Source organism: Mytilus galloprovincialis, chromosome 13, assembly GCF_965363235.1.
Source record: "Mytilus galloprovincialis chromosome 13, xbMytGall1.hap1.1, whole genome shotgun sequence".
Classification (NCBI taxonomy): Eukaryota; Metazoa; Mollusca; class Bivalvia; order Mytilida; family Mytilidae; genus Mytilus; species Mytilus galloprovincialis.
In genome coordinates, this window is record NC_134850.1 from 63,265,133 (window position 1) to 63,291,295 (window position 26,163).

At 32.1% G+C, this 26,163-nt stretch overlaps 1 protein-coding gene across 1 annotated transcript; it reads right to left on the bottom strand.

The window, feature by feature from the left end:
• Nucleotides 1–473: 473 nt before the first annotated feature.
• Nucleotides 474–14,348, bottom strand: LOC143055945 (uncharacterized). The gene is made up of 5 exons (XM_076229002.1): nt 13,857–14,348; nt 12,458–12,607; nt 9,665–9,791; nt 8,774–8,962; nt 474–1,142 (listed from the first exon to the last, which is right to left on the bottom strand). The coding sequence occupies exons 1-5, from the start codon at nt 14,279–14,281 to the stop codon at nt 939–941; spliced, it is 1,095 nt and encodes a 364-aa protein (XP_076085117.1). The 5' UTR covers nt 14,282–14,348; the 3' UTR covers nt 474–938.
• Between the last annotated feature and the right edge of the window lie 11,815 nt (nt 14,349–26,163).

Here is a 26,163-nt window from a genome sequence, read left to right on the forward strand (position 1 = left end):
AACGCCATGGCTAAAAATAAAAAAGACAAACAGAAAAACAATAGTACACACGACACAACATAGAAAACTAAAGAATAAACAACACGAACCCCACCAAAAACTAATAATGTAGCGGGGTTAAACATGTTAGCGGGATCCCTACCATCCCCCTAACCTGGGACAGTGGTATTTCAGTATAACATAAGAACAAACTATAAAAATCAGTTGAAAAAGGCTCAACTCATCAGATGGACAAAAATAATAACACATTTCACATCACAAAAACCCCTATTTTTTCCAAGCATGTGCTGAACCATGAAAATTATTAATAAGTAAATGACAATGGATATACATTATATAACTGATGGAAACTTTGTATCATAAAGCATCTGTATTCAATGTTTTAAGCATCTACTGACATATAAAGCTTTAAAAATGTTTGTGCAACAGTAGTACTGTGGATAAGTAATTCCAATATCTGGGAGACAAAAAAAAACAATAACTAAATTGTCTTTATGTATCTTAAATAAACATGTTATTGTATTTCACTTATATATGTCGATGCTCTTAAATTTTTATATGTTCTACAAATAATAAAAACTTTTCTCGAGGACAAAAAATGATATTAAGAACTTAGGCTTTTAAAGTGTTACTTCTGTAAAAGTTAACAACATTTGATCTCCTTTTTAATCAGAGTTCATTAAAAGTTCATTCAAGCTGATGTCCTTGAGTTCCTTACCATACCTACATAACTGTTACAGCTAAGAGGAGACTCAAGACTTTAACACATCAAAAATCTGAGGCAAGTTACAGACAGTCACGTAATCCATGTCATCCCTTCAAGATTTTTACATGTTTGTATCTCAGGCAGAGTACAGACAGTCTTGTTATCAATGTAATCCCTTCCTGAATTTTACATGTCCCAAATCTCAGTCAATGTATAGACAACCATGTGACTATCATGTGATTTGATGTTGATAACATGCTAACCGTAGTAATGGCTCATACATTTCAGTTCTGTCTGCTGCTTTCAATATGTTATACGGTCTAGTGTAGGATATAGAAGATGGTTCAATATCAACAACTTTGTTAAGGTCTTCTCCCTCCAATTGTTTTATAGCATGTATGTGACTTTTGTTCATTTCAAGGGCAGTAAAAATAACCTACAAAATAATCATAGTCATATATAAGCATCACTCTAGTAGGTACAAATGAACTTAACTCTTCAATTTTCATATACTAATAAAGCTTTATTCGCTATAGGTTAGCCTCCTTGTATATTTTGAGTCTGGTAAAGAATTTGCGTTGTGAGATAACTTTAAAATATTTGAATTATTGCCACCAGAAATTATCATAAGATTTGACAATACTAATTTTATAGATATAGGAAGAGGTGGTGTGAGTGCCAATGAGACAACTCTCCATCCAAAAAACAATTTAAACTAGAGGCTCTCAAGAGCCTGTGTCACTCACCTTGGTGTATGTGCATATTAAACAATGGACACAGATAAATTCATTACAAAATTGTGTTTTGATGATGGTGATGTGTTTATAGATTTTACTTTACCGAACATTCTTGTTGCTACAATTATCTCTATCTGTAATGAACTTGGCGCAGTAATTAGAGTGGAAAATATTTTCTAATCAAAGAGCTGATAGCTCTGAAGTGGAAGAAGGTGAATAAAAGGTAACTTGAATTACCATAAAAGCAGCCCCACTTACCCAGGCTGCTTTGTTCCATTATCGTTAAAATGTATTTTTTTTTCTTCAAACAAGAAAAGGTCATAAGTACATGGATTTCCCATCCGTACAATCATTTTCTATGTTCAGTTGACTATGAAAATTAGGTAAAATCTTTAATTTGGCAGTAATTAAGAAGATCATATCAAGAGGAACACATGTGTACTAAGTTTCAAGTTGATTGGATTTCAACTTCATCAAAAACTACCTCGACCATAAACTTTATAACCAGAAGCAGGACGGACGGACAGACTAGAAAACATATTGCCCATAAATGGAGCATAAAAATAGTAAGACTTGTTACATACCTGCCAACTTTTGAAAGTTCCCATATGGGTTTTTACTGCACAACAATTTTAAAGGTTACAATTTTTAGCGACGTATTTTGCAAGATCTGGATTGTCTAGAAAAAGTGTCATATTTGTATGATGAACTTACATGCCTTTTCCTTAAGTCTGTTTGCATGATTCTAGTTATATATTAAATCGGTAGAAAAAATATACATGAAGCTAGCAGACCAGGGTTTATTTTCCAGATTAAGAATATTAGATGCTTGTTGAAATTTCCAATTTTGAATTGTGCACAAAGATGGACCTTTAACAGGTTGGGAACAACACTCCAAATGAGGGTAACCTAACTGGAAGATCATCACAACCCACTGTAAAAAATGAACACAAAATAGTATTTTTCAATAAAATGCTGAAAATAGGCTTTAAAGTATTAAAATGCATTGCAAAAAACAAATATTTCATTAAATAAATTTAAGTAGAATATTCCTATGATATTCCTTTTCATATTGGATACAAATTTTATTGAGTCTACTGCAGACACTTTGTAGTCAAGTGTTTCAACTGAGGTACTACACAGGCGTCAAAAGGCGTCATTATGGAGTAAAGGGGGTGGCGTCAAAAAGCGTCATTATGGAGGAAAGGGTTAAGTACTGAATGATCAAAACATCATGTTTTTTTATCGACATAAATTTTGTCATAAATGTAACCAAATGATGTAGAAATTGTGTTTTTTCTTCAAATTTCCATCAAATTGTAATGTTTATAGTTCCATTATTGCCTCTCTATTTGAATAAAATAAAATAATAAGAAGAATCTGTTTCTTGTTTTGTTTTGTTTTGTTTTTGACAAATGATTGTTCACTGCTAGCAAATGAATCATTATATTTATATATCTTATCTGTATATATTTTTGTTCATGTCTTCATCTCCTTATCATTTGTAAATGTTTAGACAAATAAGAAAGAAATAAGCTCCACATGTATATTTGCAACATCGTAAATTAATTAAATTCTGTTGTAAACAAAATTATGATATAAACTTCAATTTAATCCTTGAAAGGAGGTCTAGATTGCTAAAATAATTTATAAATTTTAATTTTTCTATTTGTCCAAAATCATTTAAATTCATTTAATCAACATCCTTTTATGATTATTTGATTAAAATATTAATCATTTATAGTCTTTTTACAATTTACATTTTTAAAAGCAAAATAACTGAAAACACGATAAAACAAAGGGAAGTAACAAAAAAGTATTTCAATATTCCCAATACACATCGTTTTGATAACACAACGGCAGTTAGCCGGAGGTAAACATCGTTGATTACCAGTATGTTTGACACCCAAGCTGTCAAGTGAAGCCATATAATTATACATCTTCTTTGATGTTCAGGTAAAATTTAACACAGGTGTCAATTACACCCGTACAGTAGTAAGAAATGATCAAATATGGCGTCTGAAAAATTTCATACACGGGAGTTTTTTCTCCTAAACCGGAGGTTCACATGTATGTTACGAAGGGCATCTAATTCACATGACAAAGGAAAACCATGAATAAAGACAACACTTTATATATCCTTTTTATTTATATAAAAACATCATCTTCTTGTCTGCAGGATTGCAAATTCGTAACTTCAAGGGCGAACTTGTAAACAGGGCGAGTTGTCCCGATACCAAATTCACGCATGCGTAATACAAATATCTACAGTTAAAACATCCTGTTACAAGTAAACAAATAACGTTCATGTGGATGAGATGAAATCTATTAATTTACATAAATAAAAGGGTCATATTTACGATAGTGATTGTTTTACAATCATAATTTACAAATTAAATGATTCAGATGCCTAATCATGTGTAAAAATCGGTGTCAGGAATCTAAGTTGTTTTGAAATTGTAATACACGAAATGAATGCGGCATACGGAGACTCAATGCCAATGGTCAGCCCCTTAAGTCTTCAGAAGACTTGACGTCTTCTTCCACTAAAAATCTACAAAAATTTATGAAAAATGTAAAAAATTGACTATAAAGGGCAATAACTCCTAAAGGGGTCAACTGACCATATCGGTCGTGATGACTTATTTGTAAATCTTACTTTGCTGAACATTATTGCTGTTCACTGTTTATCTCTATCTATAATATTATTCAAGATAATAACCAAAAACAGCAAAATTTCCTTAAAATTACCAATTCAGGGGCAGCAACCCTACAACGGGTTGTTAGATTCATCTGAAATTTTCAAGGCAGATAGATCTTGACCTGATAACAATTTAACTCCTATCAGATTTGCTCTTAATGCTTTGGTTTTTGAGTTATAAGCCAAAAACTGCATTTTACCCCTATTATCTATTTTTAGCCATGGCGGCCATCTTGGTTGGTTGACCGGGTCACCAAACACAGTTTTTAAACTAGATACCCCAATGATGATTGTGGCCAAGTTTGGTTTAATTTGGCCCAGTAGTTTCAGATAAGAAGATTGTTGTAAAAGATTACTCAGATTTACGAAAAATGGTTAAAAATTGACTATAAAGGGCAATAACTCCTAAAGGGGTCAACTGACCATTTCGGTCGTGTTGACTTATTTATAAATCTTATTTTGCTGAACATTATTGCTGTTTACAATTTATCTCTATCTATAATATTATTCAAAATAATAACCAAAAACAGCAAAATTTCCTTAAAATTACCAATTCAGGGGCAGCAACCCAACAACGGGTTGTTCGATTCATCTGAAATTTTCAGGGCAGATAGATCTTGACCTGATAATCAATTAAACCCCATGTCAGATTTGCTCTTAATGCTTTGGTTTCTGAGTTATAAATCAAAAACTGCATTTTACCCCTATGTTCTATTTTTAGCCATGGCGGCCATCTTGGTTGGTTGACCGGGTCACCAAACACAGTTTTTAAACTAGATACCCCAATGATGATTGTGGCCAAGTTTGGTTTAATTTGGCCCAGTAGTTTCAGATAAGAAGATTGTTGTAAAAGATTACTCAGATTTACGAAAAATGGTTAAAAATTGACTATAAAGGGCAATAACTCCTAAAGGGGTCAACTGACCATTTCGGTCGTGTTGACTTATTTATAAATCTTATTTTGCTGAACATTATTGCTGTTTACAATTTATCTCTATCTATAATATTATTCAAAATAATAACCAAAAACAGCAAAATTTCCTTAAAATTACCAATTCAGGGGCAGCAACCCAACAACGGGTTGTTCGATTCATCTGAAATTTTCAAGGCAGATAGATCTTGACCTGATAATCAATTAAACCCCATGTTAGATTTGCTCTTAATGCTTTGGTTTCTGAGTTATAAATCAAAAACTGCATTTTACCCCTATGTTCTATTTTTAGCCATGGCGGCCATCTTGGTTGGTTGACCGGGTCACCGGACACAATTTTTAAACTAGATACCCCAATGATGATTGTGGCCAAGTTTGGTTTAATTTGGCCCAGTAGTTTCAGATAAGAAGATTGTTGTAAAAGATTACTCAGATTTACGAAAAATGGTTAAAAATTGACTATAAAGGGTAATAACTCAGTTAGCCCAGTAGTTTCAGAGGAGAAGATTTTTGTAAAAGCTAACGACGGACAACGACGACGACGGACGACGGACGCCGGACGCCAAGTGATGAGAAAAGCTCACTTGGCCCTTTGAGCCAGGTGAGCTAAAAAAGTAAACCATTATAGGTCAATGTACGGCCTTCAACACGGAGCCTTGGCTCACACCGAACAACAAGCTATAAAGGCCCCCAAAATTACTAGTGTAAAACCATTCAAACGGGAAAACCAACGGTCTAATCTATATAAACTAGAGGCTCTCAAGAGCCTGTGTCGCTCACCTGTTAATGTGTTTACAGATGTTGGCCATCTTCGTTGGTAGGCGGGGTCATTAGACACTTTTTAAAAAAAAAGATACCCTAGTATTATGATTGTGGCCAAGTTTGGTTAAATTTGGCCAAGTAGTTTTAGAAATGATTTTTATACAAAAATGACGAAAAGTTGTTCAATATTGACTATAAAGGGCAATAACTCCTTAAGGGGTCCTCTAACAATTTTGATCATGCTGACTTATTTGTAGATCTTACTTTGCTTAACATTATTGCTGTTTACAGTTTATCTCTATCTATAATAGTATTCAAGATAATAACCAAAAGCTGCAAAATTTCCTTAAAATCACCAATTTTAGGGCAGCAACCCCACAACAGGTTGTCCGATTCAATTGAAAATTTGTGAGGGGATATATCTTATTCTGATGGACATTAAAATCTTGAAAGATTTGCCCTAAATGTCTTAGTTTCAAAGATATAAAGCAAAAACTGCATTTTACCACTATGTTCTAATTTTAGCCATGTCGGCCATTTTGTTTGATAGGCTGGGTCATCAGACACATTTTATAAACTGTAAACCACAATAATAATTGTGGCCAAGTTTGGTTAAATTTGGCAAAGTAGTTTCAGAGAAGAAGATTTTTAGAAAAGTAACAAAAAATGACGAAAAGTTGTTAAAAATTTACTATAAAGGGCAATAACTCCTTAAGGGGTCGACTGACCATTTTGGTCCTTTGACTTATTTGTAGGTCTTACTTTGCTGAACATTATTGCTGTTTACAGTTTATCTCTATCTATAATAGTATTCAAGATAATAACCAAAAACTGCAAAATTTCCTTAAAATAACCATTTCACAGGCAGCAACCCAACAACAGGTTGTCTGATTCGTCTGAAAATTTCAGGGCAGATAGATCTTGACCTGATCAACAATTTTACTTCTTGTCAGATTTGCTCTAAATGCTTTAGTTTTTGAGTTATAAGCCAAAAACTGCATTTTACCCCTATGTTCTATTTTTAGCCATGGCGGCCATCTTGGTAGGTTTGACGGGTCACGCCACACATTTTTTAAACTAGATACCCCAAGGATGATTGTGGCCAAGTAGTTTCAGAGGAGAAGATTTTTGTAAAAGTTTACGGACGACGGACGACGGACAACAGACGACGGACGCAGGACGACGTACGACGGACGCCAAGTGATGAGAAAAGCTCACTTGACCTTTCAGGTCAGGTGAGCTAAAAAAGGAGAAACAAGAAACACGTATAAATTACATAAACAAACGACAACTACTGTACATCAGATTCCTGACTTAGGACAGGTGCAAACATTTGCAGCGGGATTAAACATTTTAATGGATCCAAACCTTCTCCCTTTTTCTGAAACAATAGCATAACATCACAACATAGAAAAAACTTTTCTACCAAATAGTCTCCCCTCAATTTCAACTCTTCCTGTTGACCTTTTGACAATATGGCTGTGTCTATGAATCATTAAATGCTTTTTCAAATCCAAGCCATCCTCTAAGAGGGTTGATCAAAAAAATAATTCAATTATTTTTTTATTGAAGGTTGGATATCAAACTAGATATTATGATTTTTTAATGAGATTTTGCGTTTTGTTTTTTCATTTACAATATTGTGGTAAAGTTTTCATCTAATAAAGGCTTGTAATGACACCCTGGACAACTAGAATACATTCCTTTAGCGATGCATATTCAACAGTTTAGTAGAAAACACTAAAAATAATGAAATAATCTTAGAAGAGTTAAAAGAGGGATGAGAACATGTGCTTAGAGAAGGAGGTATATGTCAAATTGTTACTTCAGATTGACAGCAAAGTTGTCTGACTGGGTTTGGGTTATTAAAATGAATTTACTGGTTTTCAGAAATCCTCTCAAATCTTTTCACTTTTACTAGAAATTCAGGGTTCCGTTTTGGACCATTTTTGTTTATATTGCCAGGGTAAGGGTAGAATTTGGATTCAATTTAAAATATTTAACTTCCACAAGCTGGGCCATCAGGATGATAAAATTAATTTGCACAGCCGAAAATCTGGTGGCCTTGGTCAACTGGCCAAGTGTTAAATTTAGCCTCTTCTTCAGTAGCAATTACTTCATGACAATGTACTGATAAAAATGTTACATAATATTCTGACTTGGAAAAGATAACATTTATAGGTGATTATTACCATCAACAAAGATGTCCAAGGGATGTATGTCTCCTTTAATTCCTACATATGGACAAAAATAGGGGGAACATTTGTCTACCAAAATAATGTCTAGTTTTTATGAATTAAACAGGATTATTTTTGACAATAAAGCAAAAATGAAAGTTTAAAATGACAAAATCACAATAATAAATGCACGCAATAATATCTGAATATACAGTATCCAAAAATATTGGAATTGAATACTGTTAATTCTGTATTTACTGCAAGGTTTTTCATCAATAATGCGACAGCTAGTGCCCCTTTAACCAAAAGCTTTAAACTGATACAGGACAGGAGAGATAAATTAATGAAATAGAAACAGAGAGAAGAAGGAAATACACTGAAATCATAAATGTCCATTCTATGAAAAAATCTATACAAATCATTATATAATTCTGATGTACACTAAAATATGTTTATTTTGAGTCTAATAACTTTTTGTCCGATTTGTCCTAGGAGTATTTCAATTTGCCTCCAAATACTGTGTAATATTTGTAAGTTTTGGTGAGTACCATTTTGTTGTTTGAGGATTTTTTTTTTATTCAAATGGCTAATGTAAATTGTACATGGTTTTGTCAAAGTCTGCATAAAAACCTATAGAAAAGTTGTACAACTTTGAAGATTTAAATTTGTGGTTTACCTATAATCTTAAAATCCAAAAATTGGTATGTCAGCAATGAAAATGGGTCTACCCTATTTTCACTTTTATAAAATCATTATTACCTGTGTACCAACACACATAGCTCCAAATACTAAACTCCTTCCATCTTCTTCATCTCCTGTTTTCTCAAAACATGAATCTTGTATTTCAAGCAACAGATTGGCTCCATGTCGTCCAATTATATCATACGGATTAAGATCTTCTATCTTAAAGTCATGAGCACTTGGTAATGCAACTTTTCTTTGTTTTACCTAAAACAGATGAACTTTAATTGTTTATTATAATTATATTGTTAAACTTAAAATATATAAAGCAACCTTTTAGTCAATATAGGAAAAATGCAGGTTTGCATGTTAATGCTTTATGATTTAATTTATTATACTCATTGCTTTGTTTTAAAAAGTGAATGTCATGTACATTAATAGTATATATAACAAATTATTATCAACAGCATGAACAGTGTGCACACTGAAATGTCTTGCCTGCTTTACTTGGTTATCATGATTTAATTTATGTTGAAAGTTTGAAATCTGATGTATCACATAAACTTAACATTATCAATGATCCATATGCATGTTAATGAGGTTATGGTCAGATGAACAGTTGGACATATACACATTTCAGTCTACAAATTTTATATATATACATTGTAGTAAAGATAAATGAGTTTCAATTGAAAACTACGTTCAAACCTATGATTGTGTTGGATAAAAACGGCACTTTTTATACGTATGCATGTTAACAAATTTCGTTGTAGAAGGGTCTAAATACAGCACAAACAACATATTTCAACAAACCAAAAAATTGAAAAATTATATTTAAACAAAATGAAACCACATCAAACAATTATACAATAATTCTCCCGAAAAATAGATAAAAATTACAAGAAACCACATCAACCAAATTGATGATACCCTTATCCTCCTGAAAAAATAGATTATCTTACTACATACCCCTCCTACCACCATCACAGTTTTCATGTTTAGTTCAGTTATCTCGTCACTACAACACCTTAATTCTGGGTGAGAAGTAACAACAGACTTTCCAATCTTCATACTTTTATTTTTTGATTCTCCATCCCTGTAAAAATAAGATATCATTTTATTTCAATAACAAAAAGACTTTTTACTTGTTTTAATAGAACATTTTCGACTTTGTCTGTCACCGGAAAAAACTCATCAGTTATGCTTGCCTTGTATAACATCCTTTACCAGAAAGAGGGTATCTCCTGTATCCCTGCACTATATTTAATGTTCATCAAGCGTCTTACTGATCGTCATTGTGCAGGATAAACTAGAAATAATATTCATTCTGTAGGTACTTAATCACAATTCCCTAATGGCTGCAGTGCTGAGAGACAATTATGAGAATTCAATTTGCCGAATAATTCAAGCAATATAGCTTTATAGTTTTCCAACCACTTGCTCAACATTGGAACAGAAGTGACGATACCCCTAAATGCACGAATGATGTTCACTAAAACCAAAGTTTTTGACTGAAATGCATCAAACTCAAAAGTTGTCTATTACCAAATATTTTTTACTAAGAACTGAATTTTTGTTTACCTTAAGGGCATACGATACAGTTTCGATCCTGTATTTACAGTTTGCTGACTATTTTTTGCCTGATTAAATCAAATATGTAATAAAAAATATACCTTCATGTGTTACTTTTTGAGTTAAAAGAGGTCGAAACTTTGTATGTTTGCTCAAAAATTGGATTTGTGGCCGTATTTTCCCTCTCCAAAAAAAGCCATTACAAAGATAAACACAAAATGTTTTTTTGTTAAATAATTTGTAATTTCTGTATTTTATAAGTATCCTAACTATTTATGCATTTTTTATTCAGAAATAACTCATATTTATCAAATGGTCATAAATTGAGAAAAAAACGTATTTTTTTGCTGTATATTTATCAACATTTAAAAAATTGCACTATTTACAGTTTTATAAAATTTGGTTCACATAATCTCCATGCAAAATGAAACAAAATGTCATTCTAAAAAATAGGGGTCCATACACTCGTTTTCAAATTAAATCAGTTTGAGTGATAAAAATCAGTCAAAAAATGCATCTTTTCCCGATATGTCACAGTTTGACGTTGCGAAAAAAACATTATACATCACAACATCATTACCTCCCCTGTAACTGTATCGTATGCCCTTAAATCAAATGCAGTTTTATATGTAGTGATTTTAAGACTGACAATAATGTTTGTCTTTTTAAGATTTTTTTTTATAATGCCACAGACTTAAGTCTGAAAAGATCTCCAGTTGTCCTAGAAAAATCTTCTGGTTTGATTGTAAAACAATTGATATATAAAATACATAAAATTGAAAATGGAAATGGGGAAAGCGTGAAAGAGCTGAAAGAGCAGAAAACAGCTAAAAACCACAAATGGGTCTTTACCACACAGAGAATATCCTGTCAAGCCTCTTTTTATCCAAACTACAGGCCTTTAAACATAAGTAAGTTAATTAATAGTTCCATACAGTATATATTCAATAAAGACTAATATGTATATAATATAATATGGATGCTAAAACTAGCTTACATTTTATACAAGGTTGAATACTTTTATAAGTATAGAAAGACTATAATAGGTACCTGGTACACAGTAAAAGGTGTAGGCCAGTAAGACCCCTTTTTGGCCCTTAAATATAGTGGTATTACAAAGTTGTTAAAATTGTTAACTTTTAGTTATTCATTGAAAAGTAACATGCTTTTGTTACATAAATATGGTCTGTTTTTGACAATACAATGGACATGCATCAATATCAGTTTCTTTAGTTTTCTATGTTGTCATGTGAACTATTGTTTTTCTGTTTGTCTTTTTCATTTTTAGCCATGGGCTTGTCAGTTTGTTTTCGATTTATGAGTTACCAGTCTGCACGGTTAGCCACTAGTCCGATGCCCCAGACTAGTAAAATTTCATTCGGACTAGTGAGTTTTTGCAAAACTTTGTTTGGCCAAATAAGAAAAATGTCAGAATATTGGTCTTCGGACTAGTAGTTGAAAAAGTTTTTGGTGCAGACTGTCTGAGTTTGACTATCCCTCTGGTATATTTTGTCCCTCTTCTAGCATTATCGCCGCGATATAGCCTTTTTGTGCTAATGCGGCGTAAAGCAACCAACAATCAATCAATCAATCAATCTTCTAGCATTATTATTTCATGCAAAAATACTGATATCTTCATCATGTTCATGTGCTAATTTTAAGAAGGTTTTGGTCTAAAATGGAAGTGGCCGCACTTGTGTTCCTTCCTCATATTTAATATATATATTGTATTTAATGATAATACATATTATCTTACCTCCTATACATTTCTAGGAATATGATTGGTTAAAAGCGTCCTCGTGGAAACCGTGTATGTTTAATATTAGGTTAGTTGGGAGGCGGGGCTTATTTCATACACGGTTAGTAGTGGAGTTGCGTCCCTTTATATTCCATATAAGGTAATAAGGAGGCGGGGGTTATTTCATACACGGTAAGTAGTGGTGTTACGTCCCTTTGCTCTCACCCCATATGGAATTTACTGACCCCATATATACCGTATTAGGTCACTAGCACACTATGTAACTAATAATATATATAAATGTTGAGAGTGAAGACATATGCGGCAACTTCCATTTAAGACAAAAATCATCTAAAAAGTGAAGTAAATTCTGACTTGTGTCTGTCAAAACTTTGAATGCATGAATAATACACCAGTACATGAAATATCTCCTTGTATTCAGTCATACTTACATTAAGTTCAATCCACACATAACAAAAAAGTCCCTGAATAGCTGTCTGCATACCATATCATTTGAAGTTCCTTTCCGGTTTTCAAGCATAAAGTAGATTAATTTTTCACCAAATCCATAGATACCATTCCATTTAATAGCTTCAAACATACTGCAAGAAAAAGCACTAATTATTTCAGTAATATACTAATAGATAAGTTAACAGAACCAAGTTCTTAAATAAGTGTGTCTTAAAAATTAGTATTTATCAAACATATTAAAGATAACTGTTTATTGGTCATGTTCGTATATATACAAAGCTTATTGGTATTTTTTATATATATGTGTTTTGTTTCAAGTAAAATAAAAGTAGATGAATAGCTTGGTAGGATTTAAATTAAATCAATGAAGATTGTAAACGAAAAAGTGAAAGATAATTATTTCTAATACATGTATGTACATGTACATTATGTAGCTTGTGTTGGGTTTGCATGATTTTCATTTGGAAGTTTCTTTCTTTCTTTTACTAGTCTCAAATGACATAGTATTTGATCATCATGGCACTATTCATTATTACCAAGGAATTATTTAAATCTGGAATAAATTTGAATTCTGGAAAATTGATAAGAAGTATAAGATGAAAACAAACCCAACTAAATACATTGTAGGGTTATCCATGCATGGCTAATGTTAATTTTACTTTCACAATCATTTCAGTATGAACTAACTAACACACCTTAGCCATGCATGTGCACATGGCTAACCCTATTTAGTTAGGTTAGTTCTCATCATAAATGTCTCATCAATCATTGTCATGATCAATTTTCCAGAATTCAAAATTATTCCAGATTCAAATAATTCCTTGTTTATTCATTTTGTTAATAAATTCTAAAAAGAAAACTGGTTTACAAATTACATAATTTAAAGAATCTCACATTATTTTAAAATAATTAAAATAACTTATTTTATATAAAAAGGAAGATGTGGTATGATTTCCACAACAGACCAATTGACACAGAAGTTAACAACTTTAGGTCACCTTACTGCCTGCAACAATGGACAAACCCCATATTGCATAGTCAGCTATAAACATGATAAAAAAGGCCCTGAAATGATATTTTGTATATTTTATCATGTTTATAGCAGTTCACGCAATAAAGCACTATTAAAAAGGTATTCAACACAAAACCTTTAAAAATGGTGCCAATTTGTGTGGTGCGAAAGTGAAAGGGAGCAAACAATAATCATGAATGGGAGCAAACCACATTTTGGGGGAAGAAACCCTGATTCATATGCATAATATGTGTGTCATGATGCACATGTGTCAGATCAAAAAGTCATGTCAAACAAGTCAAAAGATAAAAATTTCTGAAATATTCAACATGTTCTTAGACATGTTATAAAAGTGTAATTCTCATTACCCTCTTAGATAGTCTTCGTCTCTTGAAATGTCATCTGGAAGGAGATGTCTAGCTGTCTCAAAAGTAGTCTCTTTTGCTTTTGTAAGTGACAGTTTTATATTGTTTACATCCTCCTTAAACCGTGTTACCCTGTCAGTACCTTCATCGACAGGTTCTTGGTACTGACTTGCGTCAAAATCTAAAATATAATCCAAAACTCTAGCGAGGGGTTGGATTTTAGAAGAATGCTTGGGTATTTTTGAATCATAACATAATGTTTTGTTCAAAAGAACTTCTAAGCCAGTGCTGACATGTTCTTTTTCGTATAAAAGTCCGAGTAGGTCAAGCTCAGTTTCTTTCAAACACGATATTTTGGGATTAATTTCTTCAATTATGTTTCCTTTCTTTCTTTTCTTGTAGCATGGCGAGGATGCATCTACTGACATGATCTGTTTGACAATGTTTATACGACGGTTGTGTCATCAATTCGGAGACTCTAATGCAAGGGAAAGGAAACGAATATCAGTTACCTGTTACCTCATCTGGGAAGTAGGATAAATCGCCCCACTGGCAAATCGCCCCACACCTAATCGCCCCACTTTTTCACCATCTCGCCCTGCTTTAAAAAAAAACCGCCCAAAACTGATTTAACAAATCGCCCCACTTTTAAAATGGAAAACGGTAATATCTAGATTATAATTTTCATGTCTGCCAACTCGCCCCACTTTAATGAAAACTTATCTACACAACACAAAATACAGACAAACCGAAAATTTATTTAATTATTATTGATATACTGGAATTATAATTCTAAATATAATTTTCGTATTGTTGAAAAATAACTATTCTTGTAATCTTAGTTATTTGCATAACAATTGAAAAGAAACCTGTTATAATTGTATCATAATGTAATATATATCATAAGAATTAAAGGATTTCAATTAACAGCAATTTGTTATCATAGCAATTACCGGATTGGTTACTTTTGTCTCTGAATTAAGAATAATTCAACACTAACGAGCAATCAGAGAAAGGCAAATGTTACTTTCAAGTAAATATCAAAGAGAATGTCTATTCACTTTCTGCCGTAACATCAGTGCCTAACCTCTGTTACCAGCTAGTCACATCGAGCCAACATATAGAGAGCTAATCAGCCGTGTTACCGACCCAGCACTAAAGAAGAACATTCTTTCTGTTTTATTTCAACTATGTAGAAGAAAAGTACCAAAAAAAGAAGCATTTCAAACGTTCTCATTTAAGTGGGACCAATTGGAAAGCCAACACACAATACAGTTTATTTATTTTATTCGTAAGTGGTGCTAGTTGGTAGCCTTTACAGGCTCTATTCATACTTGTACTTTTCATAAGTGGGGCTAGTTGGCATAAATCAATTCATCGGGATTTTTCTATTTTTCACAAGTGGGGCGAGTTGACATTCACATTACCGAAATACTAATACTCACTTCTTACTGCTATTTAAAAAAAAAGGAATAACATAAGATGTTTCTATAAACTATTTATTAATGGAAAACAATATCAAAGTACAGAAGAAGAGCAGAATATAGCAACTGAATACAGAGAGACCTTATTGAAAAACAATCAAAAGCAAAGTGGTGCAAGTCCTCCAGTACCACCTAGACCGTTCAAACGAACGCGTACACAATCTTCCGATACAAACTATGAAGAAAACGAATATGTGTAGGACAACGCCGCTACAAGAGTTAAGGTTACTTCTGAACTTTCGAACTATGAACCTGGGGGGCTAAAATTGTCTTGTATTAATGTGTGTGGCTTAAAATCTAAATTGATTATTCCCGAATTCATTGAAACTATTCAAAAATACGATATTCTGGTATGTATTGAATCAAAAATTGATGAATTTGATATGCTATCTTTACCCGATGGGTATCTTTCATTTTCAAAATGTAGAAAAAATTTCAAGAAAAAATCTGGGGGCATCTCGGTCATTTACAGTAAATCAATAGAAAGAAATATCAAATTCATTAAAACCGACTGTGAATTTGTTCAATGGATGCAACTAAAAAATATTTCAAACGAATCAAACATGTCTATCGGATGTGTTTATATACCACCAGAAAATAGCAAATATGCATCAAAAGATGCTTTTGAGGAAATAGAAAGGGAGATGGTAACACTTAGGGATGATGAACAGTTGTGTTCATTGATTGGTGACTTTAATGCCAGAACTGGAACCCTTTTGGACTTTGTCATTCCAGATGAAAATTTGGTAGAGGTTTTAGACGAAAATTTAAATGATGAAATAACCGATTTTTTAAATGATTACCAAAATTTAATTTCATTAAAGATTCCACTAAAAAGATGTTCAGAAGATAAAATGCGTCCAAACACTCAGGGTTATAAACTAGTAGAGTTTTGTAAGAGAAATAATTTGTATAGTACAGGGGGTAGGACAGGTTCGGATAAGGGTATAGGTAAGGCTACTACGAAAGACAACAGTTTAATTGACTATTTTATTGTCTCGTCAAATCTTTTTAAATATATTGAAGAGTATGAGATTATTCCTTTTGATGCATTATTCTCAGATGTTCATAAGCGCATTCATGTCAAACTCACAACAGACGTCACTACTATAGAAAAAGAAAAAAGTTCACATAAAAGGAAGACAATAAAATGGATTGAAAAGGATAAACACAAGTTCATCGAAAATATAAGAAAGAACGAGGAAAAAGTTCTTGATTTGTGTAATGAAATAGAATCCTCAAAAAAAGATAATCATGATATTAACAGAGTTATAACTAGTTTAACAAATTTTTACTCGCAGGCAGCTAAGGATTCTTTTGGAACCTTTGCTAATAAAAATCCGATTAAAAAAAATCATGGGGCCAAAAATAGGAATAAACCATGGTTTAATAAATCATGTAAGCTGAAAAGAAAACAATTTCACTCGGCTAAATATAAATATAACAAACAGAAAAGTATAAATAATAAGAATTCACTGAAAAGAGCAAGTAAGGAATACAAAAAAGAAATAAACAAATGTTTTCAAAACTATCAGTTGAAGACAGAAAAAGAGCTTCGTAATATATCAACAAATAACCCAAAAGAATTTTGGAAAGTTTTAAATAAATTCTCTCCGAAACAAAAAAAGGAAAGTCCAATTTCACTAGAAGTAATGTATGCACATTTTAAGAAGCTTAACGAAAGTGTGGCAAATGAGGAGGAAGAGTTTAAATTACCTAACCTAGAGTTAAATGAGTTCGACGAAATTTTAAATGGGCCTATTACCGAGGAAGAAATTATCAAAGTCATTAAAAAATTAAAAAATAACAAAGCCGCTGGATATGATGGAATAAGAAACGAGTTTATTAAAAATTCCATGTCTGTATGTTTACCTCTTTATGTAAAACTGTTCAATTTTGTATTCGACACAGGGATTATACCCGAAATCTGGTCAATGGGAATAATTAATTCCATTTATAAGAATAAGGGAGCTCTTAACGATCCAGACTCGTATCGAGGTATTACACTGGTATCATGTTTAGGTAAAGTATTTACAGCTATACTAAATAACAGACTAGACAAGTTTGCCCAAGAAGTAGAATTACTCTCAAAATGCCAAGCGGGATTTAGGAAAGGGTACTCCACACTTGATAATATATTTAGTTTATACTGTTTGATTCAACTTTATTTACTCTCTGGAAAACGTTTATTCTGCACATTTGTAGATTTCAAGAAAGCCTTTGATACTGTATGGAGGGTAGGACTGTGGCAAAAGCTTATTTCTAGTAATATAACCGGCAAAATATTTAAGTCTATTTATAACCTCTATTCTAATGTCAAATCATGTGTAAGACATAACTCGAGTTGTTCAAATTTCTTTCCGTGCGAAGTTGGAGTTAGGCAAGGTGAAAACTTATCACCCTTTCTTTTTTTCTATTTTCCTTAATGATCTTGAAAGCTATTTTATTCAGCATGATATAACAGGTTTAGAAAAGGTAAATGAATACTGTCTAAATGAACTAGGCATTTATATTCGAATTTTCTTGTTATTATATGCTGATGATACAATATTATTAGCAGAATCAGCTAACGATTTACAAATAATGTTAAACAAGTTTGATGAATACTGTACTGACTGGAAACTAAATGTAAACATTGATAAGACAAAAGTAATGGTGTTTGAGAAGGCGGAGCGTAAAAGAAATATGAGATTCATGCTAAGGGGCGAGGAGTTACAGCTCACCGACAGTTATAGTTACCTGGGATTATTAATAAGATACAATTGTAATTTTAATTTATCAAAGAAAAAACTTGTTGAACAATCACAAAAAGCACTGTATGCATTATACTATAAGTTAAGAAATGTAAACATCCCTTCAGATCTGCAGTTTCGACTATTTGATTGTATGGTCGCTCCAATTTTGCTTTATGGGTCGGAAATCTGGGGTCACGAAAATGTTGACATGATTGAAAAGGTGCACTTGAGTTTCCTAAAAAGAGTCCTGAATGTTAGATCAACAACACCAAACTATATGGTCTATGGGGAAACTGGCAGATTTCCATTAAAAATTAATATCAAAACTAAATTACTATGCTTTTGGTCAAGGCTAGTGCAAAGCAGTAGTAACAAATTATCTGGGATCTTGTATCAGTTAATGTATAACTTACATAACTCAGGCCAATACTCATTTAAATGGTTATCTTCCGTGAAACAAATTTTAGATGATACAGGATTTTCTTTTGTCTGGAATGCACAGGGTGATATCAAAAGTTCGGATATTAAAAAAGAAATAAAACAGAGATTGGTTGACCAATTCGGACAGAGCCTATCTGCTGATATGACAAACTCATCTAGAGGTGTGTTTTATGCTTCATACAAAACAATGTTTTGTTTAGAGCCATATTTACTCAATCTTAAAGTGGCAGATCGATACATCTACAGTAAATTTAGATGTTCAAACATCAAAATCCCTATAGAAGTTGGTCGGTGGAAAAATACACCAAGAGAAAATCGTATATGCTGTCACTGCGACTCAAATACCATTGGTGACGAATATCATTATTTTTTTGTATGTTCCAATAAACAAATTATGTCTTTAAGAGAAAGGTATATACCTACATATTACATAAAAAATCCTTCCCAATTGAAATTTATTGGTCTATTATCACACTGTAACGTGCCAGTGCTAACAAAAGTGTGCATGTTTCTAAGACATATTGAAAAAATATTTTCATAATTCATAGCATGTTACAATAATTTCTAACCACGTTGCAATTAAGAATTTTGTAAACAAATCAACCAAATATATTTCAGTTTTATTGTATGATATCAATTATTAATCTATTGTGTGACTTTCTTGTAAATGTATAAGTATGTATGTAATTTTTAATGTATAATTGTTATCCTCTTGTAGCACCATACGTGTGCCTAAGTTGTAATAAATTGTCTTGTCTTGTCTTGTCTATAATGTTTTCAATGGGATAGCATCTTTTTTCATAAGTGGGGCGAGTTGGCATTACTAAATTCATCCTGGTTAATAATATATTAATCTGGATTTTACCGTTTTCCATTAAGTGGGGCGAATTGACAGGAGTAATATTAACGGAATTTAACCCATATACAACGGGATCTTCTTCTTCTTCTTCTTCTTCTTCTTCTTCTTCTTCTTCTTCTTCTTCTTCTTCTTCTTCTTCTTCTTCTTCTTCTTCTTCTTCTTCTTCTTCTTCTTCTTCTTCTTCTTCTTCTTCTTCTTCTTCTTCTTCTTCTTCTTCTTCTTCTTCTTCTTCTTCTTCTTCTTCTTCTTCTTCTTCTTCTTCTTCTTCTTCTTCTTCTTCTTCTTCTCTGGATCTTTACACCCTTGGTAGGGTAACCATACTTTTTCGTATGTCGAACAGTTCCACCATAAAAAAAATTAACAATAAATTAACAATCGTAACACAGCAATTTGTATAATTAGTGATTATGTAGAATCCCTGATTTTTTAGGGATTATGTAGAATCACTAAAATCATTAGTGATTATACAGATTCCCTGAAAATTACCAATGATTTCACATAATCACTGATAATTTTAATTAGTATTCTACAAATTCCCTAATATGATTTCAGTGATAAAGATGATGAAACAAATTAACATAGACAAATTATCATGTTTTTCTTATTCCTTGAAAGTTTAAGTAAACATGCAGTTTTCATTCCTGATCTACTATTTGATTCTTAAGTGATGAGTTGTTTCCTTTGTATTTTATCCAAGTGTTGAACCTCATTATGCTACTAACAAATAAGCTCGGCACAGGCACAGGTGTTGCTTGGGTTGAAGAAAACGTATGCTCAAAAGTTAATGCAAATTGCAGAGGAAAAACAACATATATCTCAAACCAATTCAACAAGTGGTTCCAGGAAAGGGAGATCCTTGCCATATAGCAATGGACTCCTTCTCGGATCTTTAATACAAGAAATCAGTTTGAAGTTGCTGATTTCCCTTCATTGGTACCTTCAGATATTTGTGCTGAAAACTCTATTTCTCTGAGACGTGCCGTAAAATATGATTGGTTATGGAGGACAAGGTTTTTTAAATGTTGATATTGTGGTAAAAACAAATATGAATTTAATAGATATACATGTAAAAAAAACCAGGACAAATGTGTAATAGTCGATGCCATCCAAATTTAGTTTGTAAATAAAATGTTTATTTTTAAAATATTGTGCATAAAATTAACATTTATCAAAAAGATTGTACGCGTAAAAATAGTTTTGATGACAATTTCAGTTTATTTCATATCTCAACCTAAAAACAATTGCTAAAACAATACGATAAAAAAAATAATCATTTTGCCATTTAATCATGTTAATATTTTAATAATAACTTCATCAACCCGCCCTTGTGGGCTCGCTTGATATTATTAATACTGATACAGTAAATATCAAAAAGGGCTCGCTTGATATTATTGCTGATAAAGTCAGTATTAAAAACAAAACATCAATTATTCAATATGTATTTTGCTTATCATTTAATTATATTGTGCTTATCATTTTATTCTGCCATTTAATCATGTTAATATTTTAATACTAACTTCATCAACCCGCCCTTGTGGGCTCGCTTGATATTATTAAAATAATACTGATTCAGTAAATATCAAAAAGGGCTCGCTTGCCATGATATTATTGCTGATAAAGTCAGTATTAAAAACAAAACATCAATTATTCAATATATATTTTGGTTATCATTATGCTTATTATCATTTAATTATATTGTGTTTATCATTTCAATATTTTTGTGTCTTTCATATTAATATATTATGCCTAACGTTATACAATATTAAGGTTATTAGTCTGATATGAGCCAGTCCATGAGAAAAGGTACACAAACGAAAATTTTACGAAATTCTAAAAAGTGTGCATAATTATTGGTAGTAGACTTGTGATTTATAAAACACATTTACTTTCCTCATATCCTTAAGCTGTGAGCTACACGCACCTGCAAGTGTTGAGACCCCCCTTTAGTTTTATCAAGATTTTTAATGACTTATTTCATATATTTCAATCATTTTCAAAGTACAGTTTAAATGGCTTGAATTGCCAATTGATAATGTTAACCCCGGTAGCAGTGTGGATAAAAGGCTCTCGCTAACGATGCAGATATCAATGCAATCAGACCGTGCAACGGTACGAGTCCCGTGCAACGACGGTTGATTTATATAAATAGACAATAACTGTTTAGTGTCTTAAATATCAGTTGTATTTGTACGAGGCTAGGAAACAAGGTGTATGCGAGCTTTTAGCGAGCTATTACACCTGTTTCGAGCCGAGTACAAATGCAGCTGATATTAAAAGACACTAAACAGATATTGTCTTTATCCTGCAATTAATTCCCTAAATTATTTGTGTTTTGAAAGACACAAAAACACATGTTTTGCATTTATTTACGATTTGAAATCCCTTGAGGCCCGTGTAGTAATACGATACAGTAATCACACATTCAGCTAAATAAGGGTTCGCAAAAAAGAATCTCGAATGGTCAACCATAATACATCGGTCAATGTGAATAATTATCTATTTTAAAGTAACAACTAATTTCAAAAGTAAAAACAAATAACAAAACACTGTTCAATTTGAAACAGGAGTGTTCGAGTTGTCCTACGCTTCAGACTCGACATTCACTAAACATGCATGCTGAACTTGACACGGTTGTGTTTGTTTCACAATCATACACATCCAAGTTTTGAAATCGATAGTTGTCATCGTAGAAAAGATTGCTATTCATGTGTGTATGATGTCAGAAAAATGGTGTGATTCTTATTGCTCTAAAGAAATGTTTGAAAACAAGCAAAACGTGTAAAAGTAATCGTTAATTCGCAATTAATACGTCATTGGAATGCCATTGCAATACACATTCTGAGGTCACGCAGGCTCATACAATACTCAGGCCGTGTTCACCCCAAATTCCATGTACAGTAAACTTGTTTACAACTAGTTTAATGAACTGGACATTGGTTTCACATTAAATTTGTTGACATCTAAACACCTAGTTTAATTACTTTGTTTAATTACCGGTACATAAGATTTGTTCCCATTTGTAAACTCTATGTCATTTAAATGTTCATTTCGTAGAATCGCATGAAACATTTTCGGACAACTTTTCTAGCAGTAAGAGAACGACCATTTGACTCTAAATAGGGGGATGGAAATATTCCGAACCCCAATTGGATAAAGAAAACAATTCTGGTTCTACAGATGATAAAAAATATTCTGAATCAAGAGTTTTCCCATACATTATAGTGTTAAATGTTGAAGAAAAAAAAAATTGATTACCGGCATCGAAAAAAAAAAAAAAAAAAAAAACCGGAATAAAACGTTTGCGCGGCAAAATTCTGACTCAAATAAATAAACAAAATACCCCCCCCCCCCTCCCCTTTTTTTTTGAAGTTAAGTGGTTGCTTCTTTATGAAACCCATTTTGATGATTTGCAGTAGTTTAAAGATACTAAATTAAAGATGTCTCGATTAAGCATTAGAAAACGTAGGCTGCAACAGCGTGCTTACAGACGAAGAAGAAGGATTGATATATTTGTTCAAATGGTATTTCTTCTCCAAGAAGTATTTGGCAAAGGGAGGGGGTAATGTTTTTTTTTTTTACTTTTTAAGTGTAATTTCACGGATCCGAGATACTAGACAAACAATACATTTACCTCACACTTTTTAAGTAATTTTAATATGAGTGAATCGTTGTTTGAGTAAAGACCAGTGGCAAATATTTCTGTGTAAGTTAAGTCAATTCGGAAAGAATTTTCAAATGAATTATGTGTTCAGCAATGATGCTGGTTTGGGTCTTGATAAGGGCTTAATAAAGCTACGTTAAGTTTTATTTCTAAACAAAACAAATAAATATATCAAGTTGAGACAAATATTTCTGTAAAAAACTTCATAAATAATTGCTATAAATATCAATTTTATTAAAAAATCACTTCTTCCTTAAATATGCACGGTGAAACTAATGTTTTAAATGCCTAGTTTTGTGTACACTTAATCTACACAAGGCCCACATCGAGTATCGACTGCATGTAGACAAAACATGATTTACACTACATGTAAACATTGAGTTTTATCAATGGGAACGTAATTTTGTTTAGTTTACGTGTGAGTTACACTTACACAACACCGAGTTTAGGTCAAAAGAGCATTTGCATTATTCACGTATCAGAATACGTGCACGGATCGACGTATACGGATCGAACAGATTTGTTTACAATAATGATTTTACGGGATTTTTACCCCGATCTCAACTAAACTTAAATGCATTATATAATATTTTCATCGGGACCAACTTGACTTTATTTATCCTTTCCTCATATACGTGTTATACGATACGTCGATACGGATACTTGAGCAAATACTTGATTAATGCAAATGCTCTCTTCTGTGAACACGGCCTCAGTCCGGCAGTGGGCGGAGCTCTAAAGCGATATCTGTATAGTATACAGATACTGCATAGCGATATCTGTTGGGCTGTATCTGTATCTGTATAGAAGAACACCCAATAGACCACTTTCGAGTTCATCCGTCACCGGCAAAAACTCGTCAATTATGCGCGCCTTTATGACGTCATTTACCAGATAGAGGGGATCGCCTGTATCCCTGCACTATTTACGTTCACCAAGCGTCTTAGTGATCGTCGTTGTGCAGGATAAACTAGAAATAATGGTTGTTCTGTAGGTACTTAATGACAATTCCCTAATGACGGCAGTGCTGATTGTCAATTTTGAGAATTTAATTTGCTGAATAATTCGTACAATATAGAATTATAGTTTTCCAACCACTCGCTCAACATTGAAACGGAAGTGACGACGCCCCTAAACGCACAAATGACGTTCACTAAAACCAGAGTTTTTGACGGAAATGCATCGAACTCGAAAGTTGTCTATTGCAGGATAATATTAAATAACTTAACTTAACTTAACTTCGGTTGATATATATAATATTATATAACTTAACTTAACTTCGGTTGATTTATACAATATTAAATAACTTAACTTAATTTAACTTAACTTAACTTAACTTACAATTTCTAAAACACAAGAGGTCATAGTTTTTGTTTTTTCCCTCATGTTTTACCGTTTTTCTCTAGTGTCGTAAAATTTTAAGTTTCTGGTCGGTATAGCATTAGTCCGGGGAACAAATGATTTTACACTTGCTCAAATACCAAAACATTCAGATATTTCTACGTTTTTTGCTGTTTTAATTGACAAATTCGGGATAGAACTGACAATCTTATGAATGTTTACATTAATGTAATATATATATATTTTAAATAATATAAAAAAAACATACAGGAACAAATTTATTGTCAAATTTTAGAAATACGCCTTATTATTACTAAACAAACAACCCAATAATTAACAAAAATTAAAAATTAAAAAAATTGGATAAATGGGAAGACACCGTTATATATTTTAGTATCATTTCAGTTAATATTCTGTATAATCCCTGACGTTTTTTCTAGTGATTATACATAATCCCTGAAAATTGTAGTGATTATATATAATCCCTAAACTAACCAGTGATTATACATAATCCCTGAAAATTTTAGGGATTCTACATAATCCCTGATTATACAAATTCACTGTAACATATACACTATTTACATTTTTAACTTTTTTAAAAGTCTTTATGTGTTTTTACAAGAGAGGTTCGTGTTGTTTGTGTTGTTTATTCTTTAGTTTTCTATGTTTTGTCATTTGTACTATTGTTTGTCTGTTTGTCCTTTTCATTTTTAGCCACGGCGTTGTCAGTTAATTTTCGATTTATGAGTCAGTTTGACTGTCCCTCTGGTATCTTTCGTCCCTCTTTTACAGGTTTTATTTTAACTTATACATGGGAAGTTTACAGTTTTTAAGACTTTTTACCATGTTAATATGCAAAGTCAAACAGTGTAATGTCGCTTAAATATAGTAGCTCAATCTCAATGTATGTATACATACATGCATATATATATATATAATATATATTATATTATTGTTGTATTTTAAATCATTCATAGGGGATCATGAGAGATTAGTGTTGTACTAACTGATTTTATAAATATTAGAGATGCTTTAGATTTTACTTCTGTTTTGTAAGTGTGCTGTTTCTAATTAATTAAAAATATATAATTGGCAACTGGAGATAAAAGAAATAGACTTTATACTGATCGAATTATTTCGGTTCTTTACATACAGCTAATGATACAACTTGTTATGAATTTTATAACATAACAATGCAGTTTGATTGGTTCCTTTATATACTTGTGATTTATAGAATTTTAAGTTTTTCATTCTGCCGTCGATAGCCGAAAACTAAGATAGGAACCAATAATCTTGGTACCTATGAGGTTGCTGATTTTGATATAGCCTATAATGTGCTTATCTCTACAATTGAGAAATTAGTTAAAGCCACATACTGTATTAGTTATGTCAGCAATTATTCCACGTTTACTTGATTTTCAAAATACAAGTTATTTTGTTACCACTATTAATTCTAGATTAGGAAGTTTATGCTTTAAACGTGGTGTTCAGTTTGTAGCTACTTATAAACCTTTTTTGAAGTTTGGAATGCCAGTTAGTGAACTTTATTCACCCATTTGTAAGTTACATTTGAATTATTTTGGTAATTTAAAGTTGACAAATTTTGTTGTTCAAGTATTGTCTCATTGTTAAACAAGAGGATGTCAAGTCTCATCTTGTTACTGTTAAACAGAAGGAGCAATCTTATTTTTTGCCTTTTTTGTCCAATTGTGCTTACAGTAGAGGGTGATTTTATATATCCTCAAGGGAACATTTTGTTTTCTGGCCAATCTTGTCAGAAAGATCTGAC